The sequence below is a fragment of the Chrysochloris asiatica genome, unplaced genomic scaffold (genome assembly GCF_000296735.1).
Source record: "Chrysochloris asiatica unplaced genomic scaffold, ChrAsi1.0 scaffold00099, whole genome shotgun sequence".
In the NCBI taxonomy this organism is placed as follows: domain Eukaryota; kingdom Metazoa; phylum Chordata; class Mammalia; order Afrosoricida; family Chrysochloridae; genus Chrysochloris; species Chrysochloris asiatica.
Genome location: NW_006408617.1, coordinates 101,764 through 119,275, shown reverse-complemented (window position 1 = coordinate 119,275; position 17,512 = coordinate 101,764). Strand labels below are relative to the sequence as shown.

Sequence of the window (17,512 nt, the reverse complement as noted above, 5' to 3'; positions counted from 1 at the left end):
ACAGCCTCGGAAACCCTGTACAGGGTCGCTATGGGTCGGAACCGACTCGACGGCACTTAACAACAACAAAATATTTTATGTAGATAGTCTATCAAGCATAAGTAGGAGCTCTGGTAGCATAGTGGTTACGAATTGGGTTGCGAGCTTCAAGGTCAGCAGTTCGAAGCTACCACCAGTTCTGCGGGAGAAAGATGAGGCGGTCTGCTCCCATAAAGATTTACAGCCTTGGAAACCCTGTGTAGGGTCGCTATGAGTCGGAACCGACTCCACGACACATAACAACAACAACAACATCAAGCATAAACAAAAATATAGAAACAGCAGAAAACAAACTAGACGACTGGGACAAAGTAAAAGTAATTACTTATGTGCATCAAAGACTTCTCCAAAAGATCACCTCTAGGCTGGGAAATATATTTGGAAATGGTATATCTGACAAGGGACTGATCCCAAAATGTGTAGAAAACTTCAAAACCACCACAACAAAACTACAAACACTTCCATTTAAAAAATGATCAGAGGACATGAATAGAAATTTTATCAGACATTCAAGTTGTCAACAAACACATGAAGAAATTCTTGCAATCATAAGCCCTTAGAGAGCTACAAATAAAAACAAACAGGATATACTATCTCACCCCAGGAATAATAGCAAAGTTCAATAAGACAGAAAACACCAAATGCTGGTAAGGGTGTGGAGAGACTGGATTTCTTAGGCACTGCTAAGAGTACGTAAAATGGTGCAACCACTGTGGAAATGGCATGAAGCATTCTTTAAAAACTGGAACTAGAAATACTGCTTAATCTAGCAATCCCACTACTAGGTATATGTTATTGTTAAGTGCTATCAAGTAGGTTCTGATGCATAGCAACCCTATATAGGGTTTCTGAAGAACAGCTGGTAGGTTTGAACTGCTGACCTTGTGGTTCACAATCCAGTGCTGAGCCTACAGCACCACACCTGGAGTCTGTAAGAGCCAAGACATGAACAGAAATATGCACATCCATGTTCACTGCAGCATTATTTATAATAACAGAGATATAAACAATCTAAATGCCCATCAGTAGGTGAATGGATAAACAAACTATGTACATACATACAATGGAATACTACACAGTGGTAAAGAACAATGAAGAATCCTCAGAACACCTCATAATGTAGATAACCCAAGAGGATATTATGCTGAACATAATAAAACAATCACAAAACAACAAATATTATATTAATCCACTATTTTATAAAAAGTCAAGGAAAGATTTATATAGAGAAAAAACTACCAATTTATATATATGAAGTATACTGCTGTTGCTCTTAAGTGCCGTTAAGTCAGTTCAGACCCAATATAGGGTTTCCAAGGAGCAGCTAGTGGGTTTGAATTGCAGAGATTTGCAATATCAGGGCTCTTTTAGTTTGACTTTGTTGTTCTTAACTGCGATCGAGTTCATTCCGACTCACAGCAACTCTGTATAGGGTTTCCGAGGAATAGCTGGTGAGTTTGAACAACCAACCTCATGGTTCAAACCTTTATGAAGTTTATTAATATTTTGGAGATTCCTGGTGTGACTTTGTAGGATCCGCATTGGACTGTGAATCACAAGGTGGATAGTTCAAACCCACCAGCTGCTCCTTGGAAACTATATACAGGGTCACTATGAATCTGAACTGACTCGACCACACTTACATCGAAAACAACATTCTTTGCTTTGACATGACCAACTGCAGAGAGTTAATATCCCTAATCTCTTTAGCTAGTCTTCTTTGCAAGCTTTACATAATTACTATATATTAAAGAAACATTCCATCATATACAAGCAGAATGCTTATGCTATTTTTGCCATTTCTTAAGATCAAAGTAACTGAGAAAGAATTATTCCTACAAACTCATTACTTATTGCTAACTTGACATATTCAGTTTGATCGTCTGGTGTAATGAATATATTCTCATTGCTAAATTGATTATCTTGACACTTACTCTTGGCACAATACAAAGAAAGTTTCTAACTTCAAATAGAAGGTCTACATATTACTACATTTTAGGGTTTGAAAGCTCGAGGAGTTAAGATAGTCTTTAAAAAAATCAAAGACATTTTGATATTTAGTTGGCAAAACTATGACATTAAGGCAATCTGAATATAGTAGGCCCAAGTATAAAAAATATCTGAAATGTAGATCTCAAATATGATGCGCTTTCTTTCCCCAATATCGTAATACCTGAACAAAATCGGTGGTAGTATAAGCATACAAGTATGCAAAGATTGTAATATCAGATATACTATGTTCTAGTTACAATATTTTCTAGGAAATTTTATCTTAAAACTTTCTAAAGAACCATGTGACTAACAACAGCAGATTGTTAGGGGGGTATTATAATGATACTTATAATTGCTTAGTGTGAAAAGGCCACAGTGTCAAGAACAAGGAATCAACCAAGAGTATCATGTGAATTTCATGAAACAGTACAGTCTGCCTTCCGTATCTGCAGGTTTCGGATCTGTGGATTCAGGCAATTTTGAGTAAAAATATTGGAAAGTGAGAATAAACTAAGGGGTCAGAGCAATCCCTCAGAGTCTAAGAGAGCTTTATAGTGCTATTTATATGGCATTTGCATTATATTAGACGTTATATGTAATATAGAGATGATATAAAGTATTCAGGAGGATGTGCACAGGGGGTTTCAAAAAGTTCATAGAAAAATGGAATGGAAAGAAAATGGATTTTTTTTTCCTTATAATTTTCTGAAGCCCCCTCATATCATGTCATTTGATCATCCAGATTTTGATATTTGAAGGGGTCCGGAACCAATCCCCCATGGATACTGAGGGATAATTTTAATTGTTTAAGGCTGATATTATGCAATATGTTAAAATAAGTTACTGTTAGTAATAACAGCTATTTATGCTTTGCAATGCACATCAATAAATATATTCATTGTATGCATATCAAAAAAGATTGGCTTTGTTTTTCCAAAGAGCAAGTAATTACTGTACCTGATCAGATTTACATATAAAATGTATGTGGCACTGGAAGCCTGGATATCACAATATAAAAACTGAAGTGAGAATCAGTGTAATAAGGATTTCTAGTCAGTACCATGTTTCCCAGAGAGACTCTATTGCACCCATTTCTGATGTCACACACAACTTCACTGCCCATTTTGATGAGCCAGTCTTAACATCTCGTCTACCTTCTCTGCCTTTTGGTTAAGACAGGCACTCAGGCAATGGGACACAGTGATTAGTACATGTTTCTGCTCAGCCTTCAAATAATTAGGCTTTATATACTGCAATCAAAGCAATTATGTTTGTGGCTATTACTTTTTAAAAAGCAGAGATCTAAACACTAACAGAATCAGGACCTATGCTGTTTGCATCTTGCTCACCCTGAACGGCAGAGATCATGGACACAAAAAGATTAGTTTTGCTCTCAAATTATCCTCTGAACATTTGCCTGAGAAGAGATGTCCCTTTAATTAGCCCCACTGTTTGTCTTGAGCTCATCGCTTTCTGACTTCTGGGACACTGCAAACCCAGGTTCTCCTGGAGTCCTGGTGTGGCGCTGTGGGCTAATGTGTCAGACTGCAAAGTCATTTGATCTGCAAGGTCAGTGATTCAAGCTCACCAGCTGCTCCTTGGAAACTCTATACAGGGTCTCTGTGGATCGGAATTGACTTGATGGCACTTAACAACAACAACTCCATCATCTCCAGTCTCTTTCCTCTGACTCTATGGCCTCATTTTCACACATGCATAGCTATTTTTTTTTTTTTTTAATCACAATTTATCTTTCTTTATCCCATTGCACTCTGCAACAGCTATTCTGTTTTTTCACCTCTTTGACATACTTTCTCCATTTCTTTACCACCTGTCTCTTCATCATTTTTTTCTTTCCAACTAGGTGCTAGTTTTGCCTCTCCTCCCATGCAAACTATTTATTAATGTTAACAGTTATTTCTTTTAAATCTTTTACTGTATTCTGCCTGATCTGTAGACCATTTTCCTCTCTAAAGAATTCTTGATACATTTTTGTCTCTTGCCATGTACTTCTGATGACTCTTGCTCAATTTTTATCTACTCGTTGAATTTTTTTTCAGTCTTCTACTTTTTTCACTTTGCCATTCCCTTTCTGAAATATGTTTCCTGCTCTGTTCCTTAGCATTTGCTTAATTCCTATTAGTGTTTTGTTCTTATATATCACTTCCTCCAGGAAGGCTTCTCTGAACCCCAATTTGGGCTAGTGTTCTTCTGATGTGGTATCGTAGCACTCTGTACTAGTACCTTAGCATGAGCTTGGCATGTAGTAGGTTTGAAAATCCAATAATGTATGATAATTATGTATCCCAGCAAGGCTATGGCTCTGTTTCCAAGTAAAGCTAAGTGAGAGAGGCCTATATTGATATTATCCCTCATTCGGATCAAATTGCTCTTCACACCCATGTGTTTTCGGTGTGACCCTATCAGCTACACTAAAGCCCTTCTTAATCCTGTTTATAACAACCTCACTATTAGCTTTCATTGAGATAATGATTTTGATTTTTCACTTTGATTTATCTTATTAAAAAATAGGAGGGGTCTTTTAAAACTATCTCAAAACAAACAAATCAAAGTACCAGAAACCATATTATTTTAAAACATTTTATCATTTAATCATTTTGATAAAATTATAACACTGCATTATTTTGTTTTAATTCCAATAATAGCATCATCTTCAAATACTAAATAAGGATACTAACTCTTCAAAGGGCCTAGGCCATATCCCAACAGTTTAAGGAAAGAGCACTGGCGGTTGATGCAAAGTTATAACTGACTCCTAAAGAACATATTATTTCTAATATTTGCTGTATAAAAATCTATACACAAATGCAATGTAAAATCAAATCAAATCAAAGAGTCATTTAATAGTCATACTCTGCAGACACATCCTTAGAAAAATTCCAAATTGCTGGCATAGCAAATCAAGATAGGTCAAATAGTCTAAACCCATCTTTAACCCTAAACTATAATCTCTGAGTACCTCCATCATAAAGGTCACTACTTCTAAATGCAAAATTAAATTATTTCTATTCACTTTTTTAATCATATTTTCAAATGAATCTGTTTTATCTCAATTCTGAATTGAAAACTTCAATTTTTCAATTCTGAAAACTTCAATTTTTACCACATTTCTTTGGATTATAATAAATTGTAAAGGATAGACAAGAAAACCAGGATAATAAAGATTTTGCAAACAAAATTCCTGTATAGTAAAACTGACCTTGGGTCACTATTTCTTTTAGGGAATATTTAGCAAATTGTTGTTGAATCAGTTCTAATCCATATCAATCCTGTATAGGGTTTCTAAGGAATGGCTGGTGGGTTTGAACTGGCAAACCTGAGGTTAGTCATCCCATGCTTATCCTACAATGCAACATCAGGTCTCTTTTTAAGAAACAGATATCTTCAAAGGTATTCTTGGCAGAGATATTTAATGAGAACTCAAGTATCACATGAGGACTTATTAACTGACTTTTAAAATTCTGTTAAACCTGAGATTTAGGTCATGAATCTACTTAAAGCACTCTAGCTGCTGAATAAATTCCTTATATTTCTTACAACAATAGTAATAAAAAGAAAAGTTTAGCAGCCAAAAGAGAAAATAATACTTACGAGTATTGTGTCAGGAGATCCAAGTCATTATGCATGTTGATTGGATATGATTCACTGAGTTCAAACAACTTCTCTAGGGCCTCATAAATGAAAATGATGCAAATCAGAGAAGCAAAGGCTTCCTCAGTAAACCGGGTAATATAGCAGACAAGCGAGCTTGCATCAGTGGCCACAAGTATGATACACAGGGTTGCAGTCCAAAGCCCAATACTAGCCCTTAAAGATAAGTATGACAATCCATATTCTCTATGAGGAGGAAAAGGAAAGAACAGAGAGGGAAAAAAAAAGGTCACTTAACAATCTTTCACCATTTTCAGTTAACAGAAATAAACCTAATTTTAAAATAGTTAAAATGCTTCCTATTCCATGAGTCACTAAACTCAAGACTTGGTCTACAGGGAGCATCTATTGGGGGAAAAAAAACACAAAAGGAGTTTCTCAGTACTCAGAACTTAACATTATTCTTATAAACATTGCATAAAATTATACACAAATATTTTACTTCTCCTGTATTTCCAGAGAGAGACAAAAAGTCAAACTGAATCAAATGAGACACTTCCTTGTCTCCCAGTAGACCTTCACAGGCACTGTCAGGAGAGTGGAAACACAGAAGAGAAATAGAAAGGGGCAATGGACCAAGAGTACATAGCACTTACTTGCAAAACTTAAACAAAATCTTTTCAAACACCAAAACTGGTCCTGTACTGCCTAATATGGTAAGAGGCTGTCCACCAAAGAGCGAGTAGGCTATCCCAGTCATAGATGCTCCAAAGAGAGATTCAATTGCACTCTGTGTAGAGATATAAATGGTTCAATTACCTAAGCTGTACAGTCAGTCATTATAATTAGAGATAATGTTTCATATCCGTGAACATATGTTTCCCCCTTCACCATGAAAGCTCTAGCAACCTTTGATAGGATGTGGGATAGGAGGGTGACAAACTGAATGAACAATTGGCAAAAAATAGTAGTGAATGGGGATGTGTCCTCTCCATTTTTCTTATCTCATATTTCTGTTGCCTTGTTGTTGCTGTTGTTAATTGCCGTCGAGTCTCACTTATAGCAAACCTGTATAGAGATTCCAAGGAGCAGCTGGTGGGTTTGAACTGCCGACCTTGTGGTTCGCAGTCCAGTACTGATCCTACAGTGCCACACCAGGAGTAAAGTTTAAATGTATTCAGGATAAGTGGACAAAATATTCAGGTTTGGATATATGAGACGTAGCTGGGAATGAGTAAACATTTAAACATATTTAGGATAACTGTCTAAATATTTAGGCCTGGATAAATGAAAAGTATCTGGGAATGAGATCAGAAATCTGTATAATACGCAAAATAATTTGTTCTGAATGCTGTTTCCAAGGAGCTCTGGTAGCATAGTGGTTACGAGTTGGGTTGCTAACCTCAAGGTCAGCAGTTTTACACTACCAGCAGTTCCACGGGAGAAAGATGAGGCTTCTGCTCCTGTAAAGATTTACAACCTCAAAAACACTATGCGGGGTCGCTATGAGTTGGAACCGATTCCGTGGCACATTACCACCACTACCTCCACCTTTCTGCTTCCAGATTACCAGTTTCACTTATCCAGGAAATTTATCTGAAGTTCATCTGAAAGACCATACATCAACTCTCTCCTCTGAAAGGACTTTAAAATGAAATATCAGTTATCTAACTACGAATCTCAATAAATTGGTTATGTTTCAAAGTACAGAGAAAAGCATAATACATACTATACGACCTTCAGTTGCTTCTCCCAGCAGTCCTCCAAAAGTGATGACAGGAGACATACACGCACAATAGAGAAATAGGAAAGATGCTAAGCACTGCAAGCTGAAAGCATCTCTGAAGTCACTCCAGAAGTATGGAGCTTTTCTTTTGATATCTAAAATAAGTCCCCCAAAAATCCTAAAACAAAGGGGAAAACACAATAGTGAAACTCAAATGTAAAAGATACACAAATTAAAATGCTCATCACTTTGTTACCAGGTCACAGAATATGTTTTCCATCAGAAGAGGTAAAACTCATATTACTCTGACATATTGTATTACAGTGATCTATAGGAGTCCTGGTGTGGCGCTGTGGGTTAATGCACCAGACTGCAAAGCAGTGTGACCTGCAAGGTCGGCGGTTCAAGCTCACGAGCTGCTCCTCGGAAACCCTATACAGGGTTGCTGTGGGTCGGAATTGACTCTACAGCACTTAGCAACAACAGCATTGTGTTTCCAAAATACTGTGTGAAGAACCAAAAAGGCCCAGGTTCTCTCAAACATTCATCAATTCATCAATCAAAAATCCAAATAAGAAGATTCAAGGATTCCTTGATTCAGTGACATTTCTATATCAACCTACTCCTTCAAAACTCAGGCCTACCTCACTCAGCTGTTGGCAGTGTTTTCTAATTGTTTACATTCCATTTAGCATTGCAAAAAGGAGGTGTGAGGATTAACTGACTTTTGTATACACAAATAGGGAACATCCCCCTAGAGACAAAAAGCAGCATTTAACATAGTTCAGTAACCTACTCTCTCTACCCCCAATCCCCAGTCCAAAAAAGAAAAAAATCTCACAAGATATTGTTTCAGGCAAACATCTATATAGCTTTATGTTGTTGTTGTTAAGTGCTGTCGAGTCGGTTCCGACCCATAGCGACCCTGTACAGGGTTTCCGAGGGTGTAAATCTTTACAGGAGTAGAAAGCCTCATCTTTCTCCCGCGGAGCAGCTGGTAGTTTCGAACCACTGACCTTAAGGTTCGCAGCCCGATGACAGAAATACTTAGTATAGACAGATGGATCCAGAGTCATTTTCAATTTTAGGGGACTAACAGGGAGTTTTATAATAACTAAAATAGACCAGTGTAATTTTAATCCATTATTCCCTAAACATATTTTAGCCCTGGTAGTGTAATGGTCAGCAGTTCATGTCTACAGGTGCTTCAAGGGAGAAACATGAAGCTTTCTGCTCCCATACATAGTTACAGCCTCAGAGACCCTACACAGGGTCCCTCTGAGTCAGAACCAAAGTCATGGCAAACCATCACCATCATTCCCTAAACATATCCCAATGTCTATCATCCACTAGACAACAATGGCCTTCCCAAAAGCCTTTGCACCTGAGCAGATTCCAGCTCACAGTGACTTTGTCGGATAGAGTACAACTGTCACATAGGGATTCCAAGGAATTCTGATGTGGTGCTGTAGGGTAAGTACTGGACTACTAACTTCAAGTCTGGCAGTTCATATCCACCAGTCACTCTTTGGAAATCTTATACAGGGTTGCTATGAGTCAAAACTTGATGGCCCTTAACAACAACAGCAGCCATTTTTACAGATGCAGACTACCACATCTTTCTCCGGCAGAGCGGTTAGTAGTTTCAAAGCAAGGATCTTTCATTTGGGCAATTGAGTGCTTAACCAAATGAGTGCTTAAACAGGGCTCATTAATAATGGTCTTGGAGTCCTGGTGTAGCGCTGTGGGTTAATGTGCTGGACAGTAAAGTCGGTTTGAACCATAAGGTCGGCTGTTGAAGCTTACCAGCTGCTCCTCAGAAACTCGATACATGGTCACTGTAGGTTGGAACTGACTCAATGGCACTTAACAACAAAAACAAATAATGGCCGTACCCCCTATCCACTGCCATGGAATGGATCCTGATTCACAGTGACCCTGTAGAATGCAATAGAACTGCCCTAGGGTTTCCAAGTCTGTAAATGTTTACAGAAGCAGAGCATCTGTAAAGCAGGTTTGAACCACTGACCTTTTAGCTAGCAGCCAAGTGTTTTAATCACTGTGCTGCCAGGTCTCCTTAATAATGGTTTTACTTGGTATAAATTCATTTATGCCAAATACATCCAAAAAATCACATGAAAAGTATTTGAAAGAGAATTGTTTTGGGACAAAGTATTAAAGTATGAAATGCTGCAAGAATTTTTATACCTAAAATGTTCTAAGTCTATTAGGAATAAGAGCATTAATAAACAGGTATTCCCATTATTAGAACATTTAATTATAATGCAGACTTAACACTCAGCTACTGAAATTTCTTTGTGTTCCATGGAATAAAAATGCTATTCTTAAATGAATAAGGCCATAATTAAGTTCCTGCATGAAGGTTACTGCCACTATGCTAAATACACTTGGAGAATATGAAAATACTAAACTTTAGCTGCTTTAATCATGTCAAAGTTTTAGAATCATCTCACAAATAAATGATTGTTTCCTGTTTTGGGTTGACGATGACAGTGTACATATTCAAAATAACTGAAAAGTTTGCCTTTGATTTGCCTACCTTACCTAGGCATACTGGGAGCATGGTGGCTCTGTATGATAAGCACTGGACTGTGAACCCTAAGGTTCTCAGTTCAAGCCTGCCAGCTGTTCAGCAGGAGAAGGTGAGGCATTCTGCTACCATGAAAATATAAAGCCTCAGAAACCGATATTGGGTCTCTATGACTCAGAATTGACTAGACACTTAACAACAGCAGCAGCAACCTAGGCATGATTGTTGTTAAGTGCCGTCGAGTTCTTTCCAACTCATAGTGACCTCATATCTGGGAGTCCTGGTGTGGCGTTGTGGGTAAATGCGCTAGACTGCAAAGTCGGTTAGAACCAAAAAGTCACAGATTCAAGCTCACTGGCCGCTCCTCAGAAACTCCATATGGGATCCCTAAGAGGCATAACTGACTTGATGGCACTTAACAACATTAAGGAACAGTGAACTTTGGGGAAAATAAAAGCTATGTGGTACAGTTTTACCACCAGAGAGAAAAAGAACCACTCAAAAAAGAAAAAAAGAGAGACTGCATTTGGAACTATAAAAGCAAACAAAATGAGTAACAAAGCTTCCAGGGGAAGGAAATGGAAAAAAAAAAATTTTTTTTTGAACCATCTCAAATTAGGTATGGAGCCTATTGTTGTTGTTGTTAAGTGCTTGGAAGTATGGAGCCTAAGGAAGACAATAAAGAGGATTGCCTCAGGGAAAAACCTCTGGAGAATTAAAAATGCAGAGTTGTCAGGACCAGAAAACTTAGCTGAGAGGATACAATGCAAGCAGGGTGGAAAACAGCCTAGAGGAAAGGGAAGCATCAATCCTGCAAAGCCTTTGCATTTGTCTTCAATTATAATGAAAGCTGTACACACATATTCCCTGAAGAGAGACCCACCCAAGGGTTTTTGATTTTCTGCTCACACATTGCTTGTAGCGAGACAAGCTGTCAAAAATAAATAAATAAATACATACATAAAGAACCATTTCAAGAAATAAATTGAAGCTTTCATCTCTTGGAAGATGTGTGATTAGAAAAATAAATCATATAGCTCATTCAAATCACAGGCATATTAATAAAAAATACCACTATATACATTCTTACTTGCATTTAATAAGATAGGATCTGTAAGACTGAGTTCTTGGTATTTATTTTTACTTTCATCTTCAATTTAAATCTTTCAACAGGCTTTTTTTTTTGGAAGGGTCAGCTGACAGTTTTCTTATTCTAACAATCTGTGAGTGCATTTTATACACAGCAAAACAAAGACTAGATAAGATAAAATGTAATGGTGTGTCCACAAATTCAGTTTAACAATAATGACAATCATTAGTAACTTGAGGACAATCAAATTGGTTAGCATTTTCCCTCCCAAAGCATAGATATGGAGAATACAAAGTAAATTAGATCTCAAGACAGAAATTGCTGACAGATATGACGCTATGGGTTCATGCGCCTGACTGCAAAGCCATTTGAACTGCAAGGTTGGCCATTCAAGCTCACCAGCTGCTCCTTGGAAACCCTATACAGGGTCACTATGGGTCAGAATCGACTCGCTAGCACTTAACAAGAACATTATGGGGATGTTCTTTAAAATCCCTGAAAAATGTTTTTTCACCAACCTTCCTGTTCGCTGAAGTTCAGGTCCATTATGCCCTCCATGGGGTTCTGCTTCCCCATGAGCTGCTGTTCCATTTGGTACTGCAGGGATCTTCCTCTTCTCCTGTGAAAAGTTTATTAAATTTTAAGTTCTGATTGTAAATAACAAAATTAATTTCTTCTCCTTAAGGCAAGAAGCAGTTTTACTTACTTGCAGTATGACCTCTGAGAAGGTATTTAGCTCCCTAAAGTTTCACTTGGATCTGTAGGATAAAGCACTGGACCGCAAGGTCAGTTTGAACCTCCCAGCCACTCCTTTGAAATCCTTTACAGGGTCACTGTGAGTCTAAACTGACTCAATGGCACTTACCAACAACAATAAAGTTTTACTTTGAATCCTGATGTAACACTGTAGGATAAATACAGTTCAAAATCAGTGGTTCAAACCCATCAGCCGCTCCTTGGAACCCCTATACAGGCACTAACTATATGACACTTAAAAACAACAACAAAATTTCACTTCCCTTCTGTTTACTTAGAGAATAACAGAACCTGTTTCATAATAAATTGAGAATTAAATACAGAGATGAGTATTCATTCATTCTTTCAACTAATACTTACTGAATGTCTAGTGTGCCATTCTTTGTTATGACATGGGCAATAAAATGTTAAGCAAAAAGAGTATTCCATTAGTGGAAACAGACAATAACCTTACAGTGTCAGGTAGAGACAGTAAGTAGCCATGAAGAACAACACAGTTAGGCAAGGAGATAGCAAGTGAACATGTAGGGTGGGGGGTGTGGGGGGGTGAGAAGGTGTCAGTTATGGAGATGTCATAGTTTAACTGCATAGTTAAACTGTTTTAAGATTGAAGACAACAACAGGTTGTATTCTTATAACGATAATAATACAGAACAAAAGGATTGATGGCATAAATATGAAGAAACAGGTTCTATTATAAAAATCAATAACTGTTATTGTTAAGTGCCATTGAGTTTGTTCTGACTCATAGTGACCATGCATAGGGCTTCCGAGGTGTGGCCGGTGAGCTTGAACTGCCAACCTTACAGTTCAAACCAACTTTGCAATCCAGTGCATTAACCTGCAGTGCTACACCAGGACTCCCAAATCTAAAATAATAATAATAATAGTGTTGTTGTTAAGTGCTGGTGAATTGGTTCCAACCCATAGCGACCCTGAATAGGCTTTCCAAGGGGTAGCTGGTGAACTTAAACCACCAACTTTGTGGTTCAAATTGACATTACAGTCCAGCACTTTAGCCCACAGAATCACACCAGAATTCCATTAATACTAACTAATACATGTGAGTGCAGATGCTGGCAGGTAGATAGAAGTTGCAGTTCACTTTTGATCACTACAAATTTCTCAGTGGAAATAGGAAACAAGTCAGCATCTGAGAGTGTGGGTCAGGAAGGATGTGCTGAAGACTTGAAAAAAGGTGATATGAAATAGTCATCTAGAGAGAACAAATGGACTAAGGAAGCAAATACAATTGCCTTGCTGTAAGGACCCACTTGAGGTCAGTAGTATGTGGACAAGTCATATTTAAGTATGATTTCTTCCAACTGTATCAATGCCAGTACAGAGTGAATGGTTGTGGTTTTGACAAATACATGTCATGACAGAGGAGCAAAAAAGTTAAGATAAACAAGCTATGATCATAATGACAGACACAAAGTTTTTAAATGAATATTTTCAGGGTTTCCAATGAGATGACAAATTATTCTTCCCTTAAAGGGAAAAATTTAAGTTGTTGTGATTTATACATTTAGAAGATTAAAAACCATAGAAATTAATCCACAGAGAAAATATTTCTTGAATGAATATGTGACCAGGGTGCTTTCTATATTTTATTTCATTTATTTCATCTAATAAAATAATCTAATAATAATCAAAAGGAGCTCTGGTAGCGTAGTGGTTATGAATCGGGCTGTGAACCTTAAGGCCAGCAGTTCAAAACTACCAGCTGCTCCGCGGGAGAACGATGAGGCTTTCTGCTCCCGTAAAGATTTACAGCCTCGGAAACCCTGTACAGGGTCGCTATGGGTTGGAACCGACTCGACGGCACTTAACAACAACAACAACAATAAAATAAAACACATTTTCATAATATTTGTTATTCAGTTACAGGATACATCCTTCAAAATATTAATAACTTTAAGGTAAGATTGAGCATAACTCTATTTCAAACTGGCAATGAACTGTGCTGTCTAATATAGTAGCTACTCCTTGTGTGACCCTATGGGATAAGCAGTGGGCTGCGAACCACAAGGTGAGTGGTTCAAATCCACCAGCTGCTCCTTGGTAACCCTATACAGGGTCGCTATGAGTCGGAACTGACTTGATAACACATAACAACAACAACAACTGCATGTTAGAGTCCTGGAGTGATGCTGCAGGATAAGTACTGAACAGCTAACTGCAAGGTCAGCAGTTCAAACCCACCAGCCACTCCTTGGAAACCCTATACAGGGTAGCTATGAGTTGGAACCCACTCATTGGCACTTAATAATAACAGCAACAACAGAAAGGTTAAGTCATTTGTTCAAGGTTATATTAATATATGGAGTCCTGGTGTGGTGCTGTAGGATAAGCACTGGACTGCTAACCACAAGGTTGGTGGTTCAAATCCACCAGCCACTCCCCAGAAATCCTATACCGGGTTGCTGTGAGTCAGAGTTGACTCTACAGTACTTAACAGCAACAACTAATAGACAGCAACTGAATCCAGATGCCTTGATTCTTAATCCAGTGTAACTTTTACTATTACCTCTCAAAACCCAGAATCAAATAACTTAAAAAGGTCTCATAAAAACAATATAATAAGAAAATAATATAGAGTTTATTATTTGGCCCCAAAGCATTATTTATCAAAGATTTTGTTGTCGATGGTGGGTTTGAACTGTTGACCTTGTGGTTTGCAGTCCAGTGCTGATCCTACAGTGTCACAACAGGATAAGGATAAACTATTTTAAAAATTGTTTGACTTTAAACACATTGCATGCTAATAACTTCTTAACAATATTATGAAGTTAGTTCTGACTTTGTGGTGGTGCTTGTTACAGACCCCTGAAATCAGTCCTAAAATAAAGTGTCAGTTTGCCTCAGAATACCAAAAAGCATAATAAAGGACAACATTTTAAATAAACAAAATGTTTTTAAATGCTTGACTTCACTTTAACTGTTTGAGGAAGAAACTGGCAATAACAGTTACTTTGACATATTATAAATACATTGTATTAACAATATTTTCACTGAATTTCTCTAAAAACTAATGATTTTCTTTTTAACTATTTTGTGTGTATTATATTATCTTTTTTAAGTGCAAAAGCATATGTTGTTGTTGTTGTTGTTGTTGTTGTTGTTGTTGTTAGGTGCCATCAAGTTGGTACCGGCCCAGAGCAACCTTGTGCACAGCTGAACGAAACACTGCCCCATCCTGGGCCAACCTCACTACTGTTGCCACGCTTGAGTCCATCGATGCTGCCACTTGGCCAATCCATCTCGTTGGGGGTCTTCCTCTTTTTCTCTGACCCTCCATCTTACCAAACATGATATCCTTTCTCCAGTGACTGGTCCCTCCTAACAATATGTCCCAAGTATGAGAGACGAAGTTTGGCCGTCTTGGCCTCCAAGGAACACTCTGGCTGCACTTCTTCCAAAATGGATCTATTGGTTCTTTTGGCACACCATGGCACTTTCAATATTCTCCTCCAACACCATAACTCAAAAGCATCAATTCTTCTATGGTCTTCCTTATTCACAGCTTTCGCATCCATATGAGATTATTGAAAACACCATGGCCTGGGTCAGGCGCACCTTAGTCCTCAAGCTGACATCTTTGCTCTTCAACACTTTAAAAAGGTCTTGTGCAGCAGATTTGCCTAATGCAATACGTCGTTTGATTTCTTGACTGCTGCTTCTGTGAGTGTTGATAGTTGATCCAAGAAGAATGATGTCCTTGACAATTTCAATCTTTTCTCCATTGATAAGAATGTTGTTTATTGGTCTAGTGGTGAGCGCTTTTGTTTTCTTTACATTGAGATGCAATCCATACTGAAGGCTATGCTCTTTGATCTTCATCAGTAAATGTTGTTGGTAGGTACCATCAAGTCAATCCCAAATCAACAACCTTATGTACAGTAGAACAAAATGCTCCCTGGTTCTGTGCTATCCTCACATCCTTGACTTTGTTCTGACTTATGATAGGACTGATTTCAAAGGTCTATAAGGTCAGAAATTCATGTTGTTGTAGTCTTCCTCTTTTTGCTGACCCTCTACTTTTCTAATAAGGATGTCTTCCCCAGGAACAGGTCCCAAGCATATGAGACAGAGTCCCGCCATCTTTATTTCTAAAAAGCATTCTGATGTAGTTCTTTCAAAACAGATTTATTTATTTTTTCTGACATACAAATCAATGGTTTATTCAATATTCTCCCCCAAAACCATAATTCAAAGGCATCACAGTTTCTTTCATCCTTATTATTGTCCAGCTTTTGCATGAATATGCAAAGCTTTCATGAGTGTTGCTTGTGGATTCAAGTAAAATGAAATCCTTGACAACCTCAATAGTTTCTCCTTTGATCATGATGTTGCTTATTGGTCCAATTGTGAGGATTTTTGTTTTCTTTATGCTGTAATGTAATCTTTCTTGAAGGGTTTCAGACTGAAACCCTTCAAGATGGATTGATATTATCCTATCACTCACAGTGTTGTACTTAAAGATAGATCTTGAATTTTTTGTTTTGACAATGAATGAGATGCCATTCCTCTTCACTTTGTCATTTCTAGTATAATAAGCCATATGATTTTTAGATTCAAAATTCAGCTCACTAATGCTTGGGATATCTATGTTTATGCAGTCCATTTCATTTTTGGACAACTTCCAGTTTTCCTAGATTCAAGCTTCATATATATTATGGTCTCATTATTTATGGAGGTTTGCAGCTTTTCTTCCCATTTTGTGTCATATCCCATCAGCAAATGAAGGTTCACAAAGCTTTAATCTGTCCATGTCACTAAGGTTGACTCTACTTCCCTAGTTATATTTGAGTATCCTCCCTCCTGAGAGGCACATCTTCCAGCAGTATATCAGATAACGTTCCACAGCTATTCAAAACGTTTTACTGACCAGTTTTTTGGAGGTAGATCACCAAATCCTCTTTCCTAATCTATCTTAGTCTGGAAGCTCCACTGAAAACTGTCTCCCGTGGGTGACCATGCTGGTATTTGAAATACCAGTGCTATAGCTTCCACCATTACAGCAATCAATATACAAGTCACCACTGTATAACAAACTGACAGAAGAGGGGTGACAAAGATGCATTGCTATTGTTGTTTTTAAGTGCCGTTGAGTCTGTTCCAACCCATAATGACCCTGTAAAGGTTTCTGAGGAGTAGCTGGTAAGCTTGAACCTCCGACCTTGCAGTTCAAATGGTTATGCCGCCTGGTGCATTAACGCACAGTGCCACACCAGGACTCCATACAAGAACAGAAATGAGATAATTTACAACCCTCAAAATATTTCACTAAGAAATTGCTTTATTTTAGTAGTAGATCAAGTTAAAATATCTGGCTTTAGTTATAGAATCAAAAAATGTGAATTTTTGGAATGCATGATTCAAACATTTTGAACAATATCTGTGGTTCAAACTCACCAGTTACTCCTTAGAAACCCAATACTGAGTCTCTGACTCAGAACTGACTTGACGGCACCTAACAACAATAACATTGATACAAAGGTAACAGAAATAACAAGAGTCATGAGGAGGCTTCAAATAGTTGGTGGAAAAATAGAATTTTCACCAACTTTTTGAAGGCCCTCATATAATTAAAAATTCTCCCTAATCATAAATGTGATTAGCAGTGATAATGACTTGCCAATTCAGTCATGTAGGACATCACAAAAAGTCATAAGGGGACAGTAATGAGCTTTTTCTTGAGCCATATACCATTTTAATTAAAATTTTAATTTTCTTCCAGTGT

General features: G+C 37.7%; 1 protein-coding gene across 1 annotated transcript in view; it reads right to left on the bottom strand.

The window, feature by feature from the left end:
* The window catches only part of SLC4A10 (solute carrier family 4, sodium bicarbonate transporter, member 10), a gene marked incomplete at its 5' end in the record, with an annotated part of 223,129 nt that overhangs the window by 106,791 nt on the left and 98,826 nt on the right, over positions 1–17,512 (bottom strand). The window contains 4 exons of the mRNA XM_006867029.1: positions 5,644–5,889; positions 6,300–6,433; positions 7,373–7,547; positions 11,529–11,629. Coding sequence (XP_006867091.1) covers positions 5,644–5,889; positions 6,300–6,433; positions 7,373–7,547; positions 11,529–11,629 — 656 coding nt within the window. The remainder of the gene's footprint in view (positions 1–5,643; positions 5,890–6,299; positions 6,434–7,372; positions 7,548–11,528; positions 11,630–17,512) is intronic.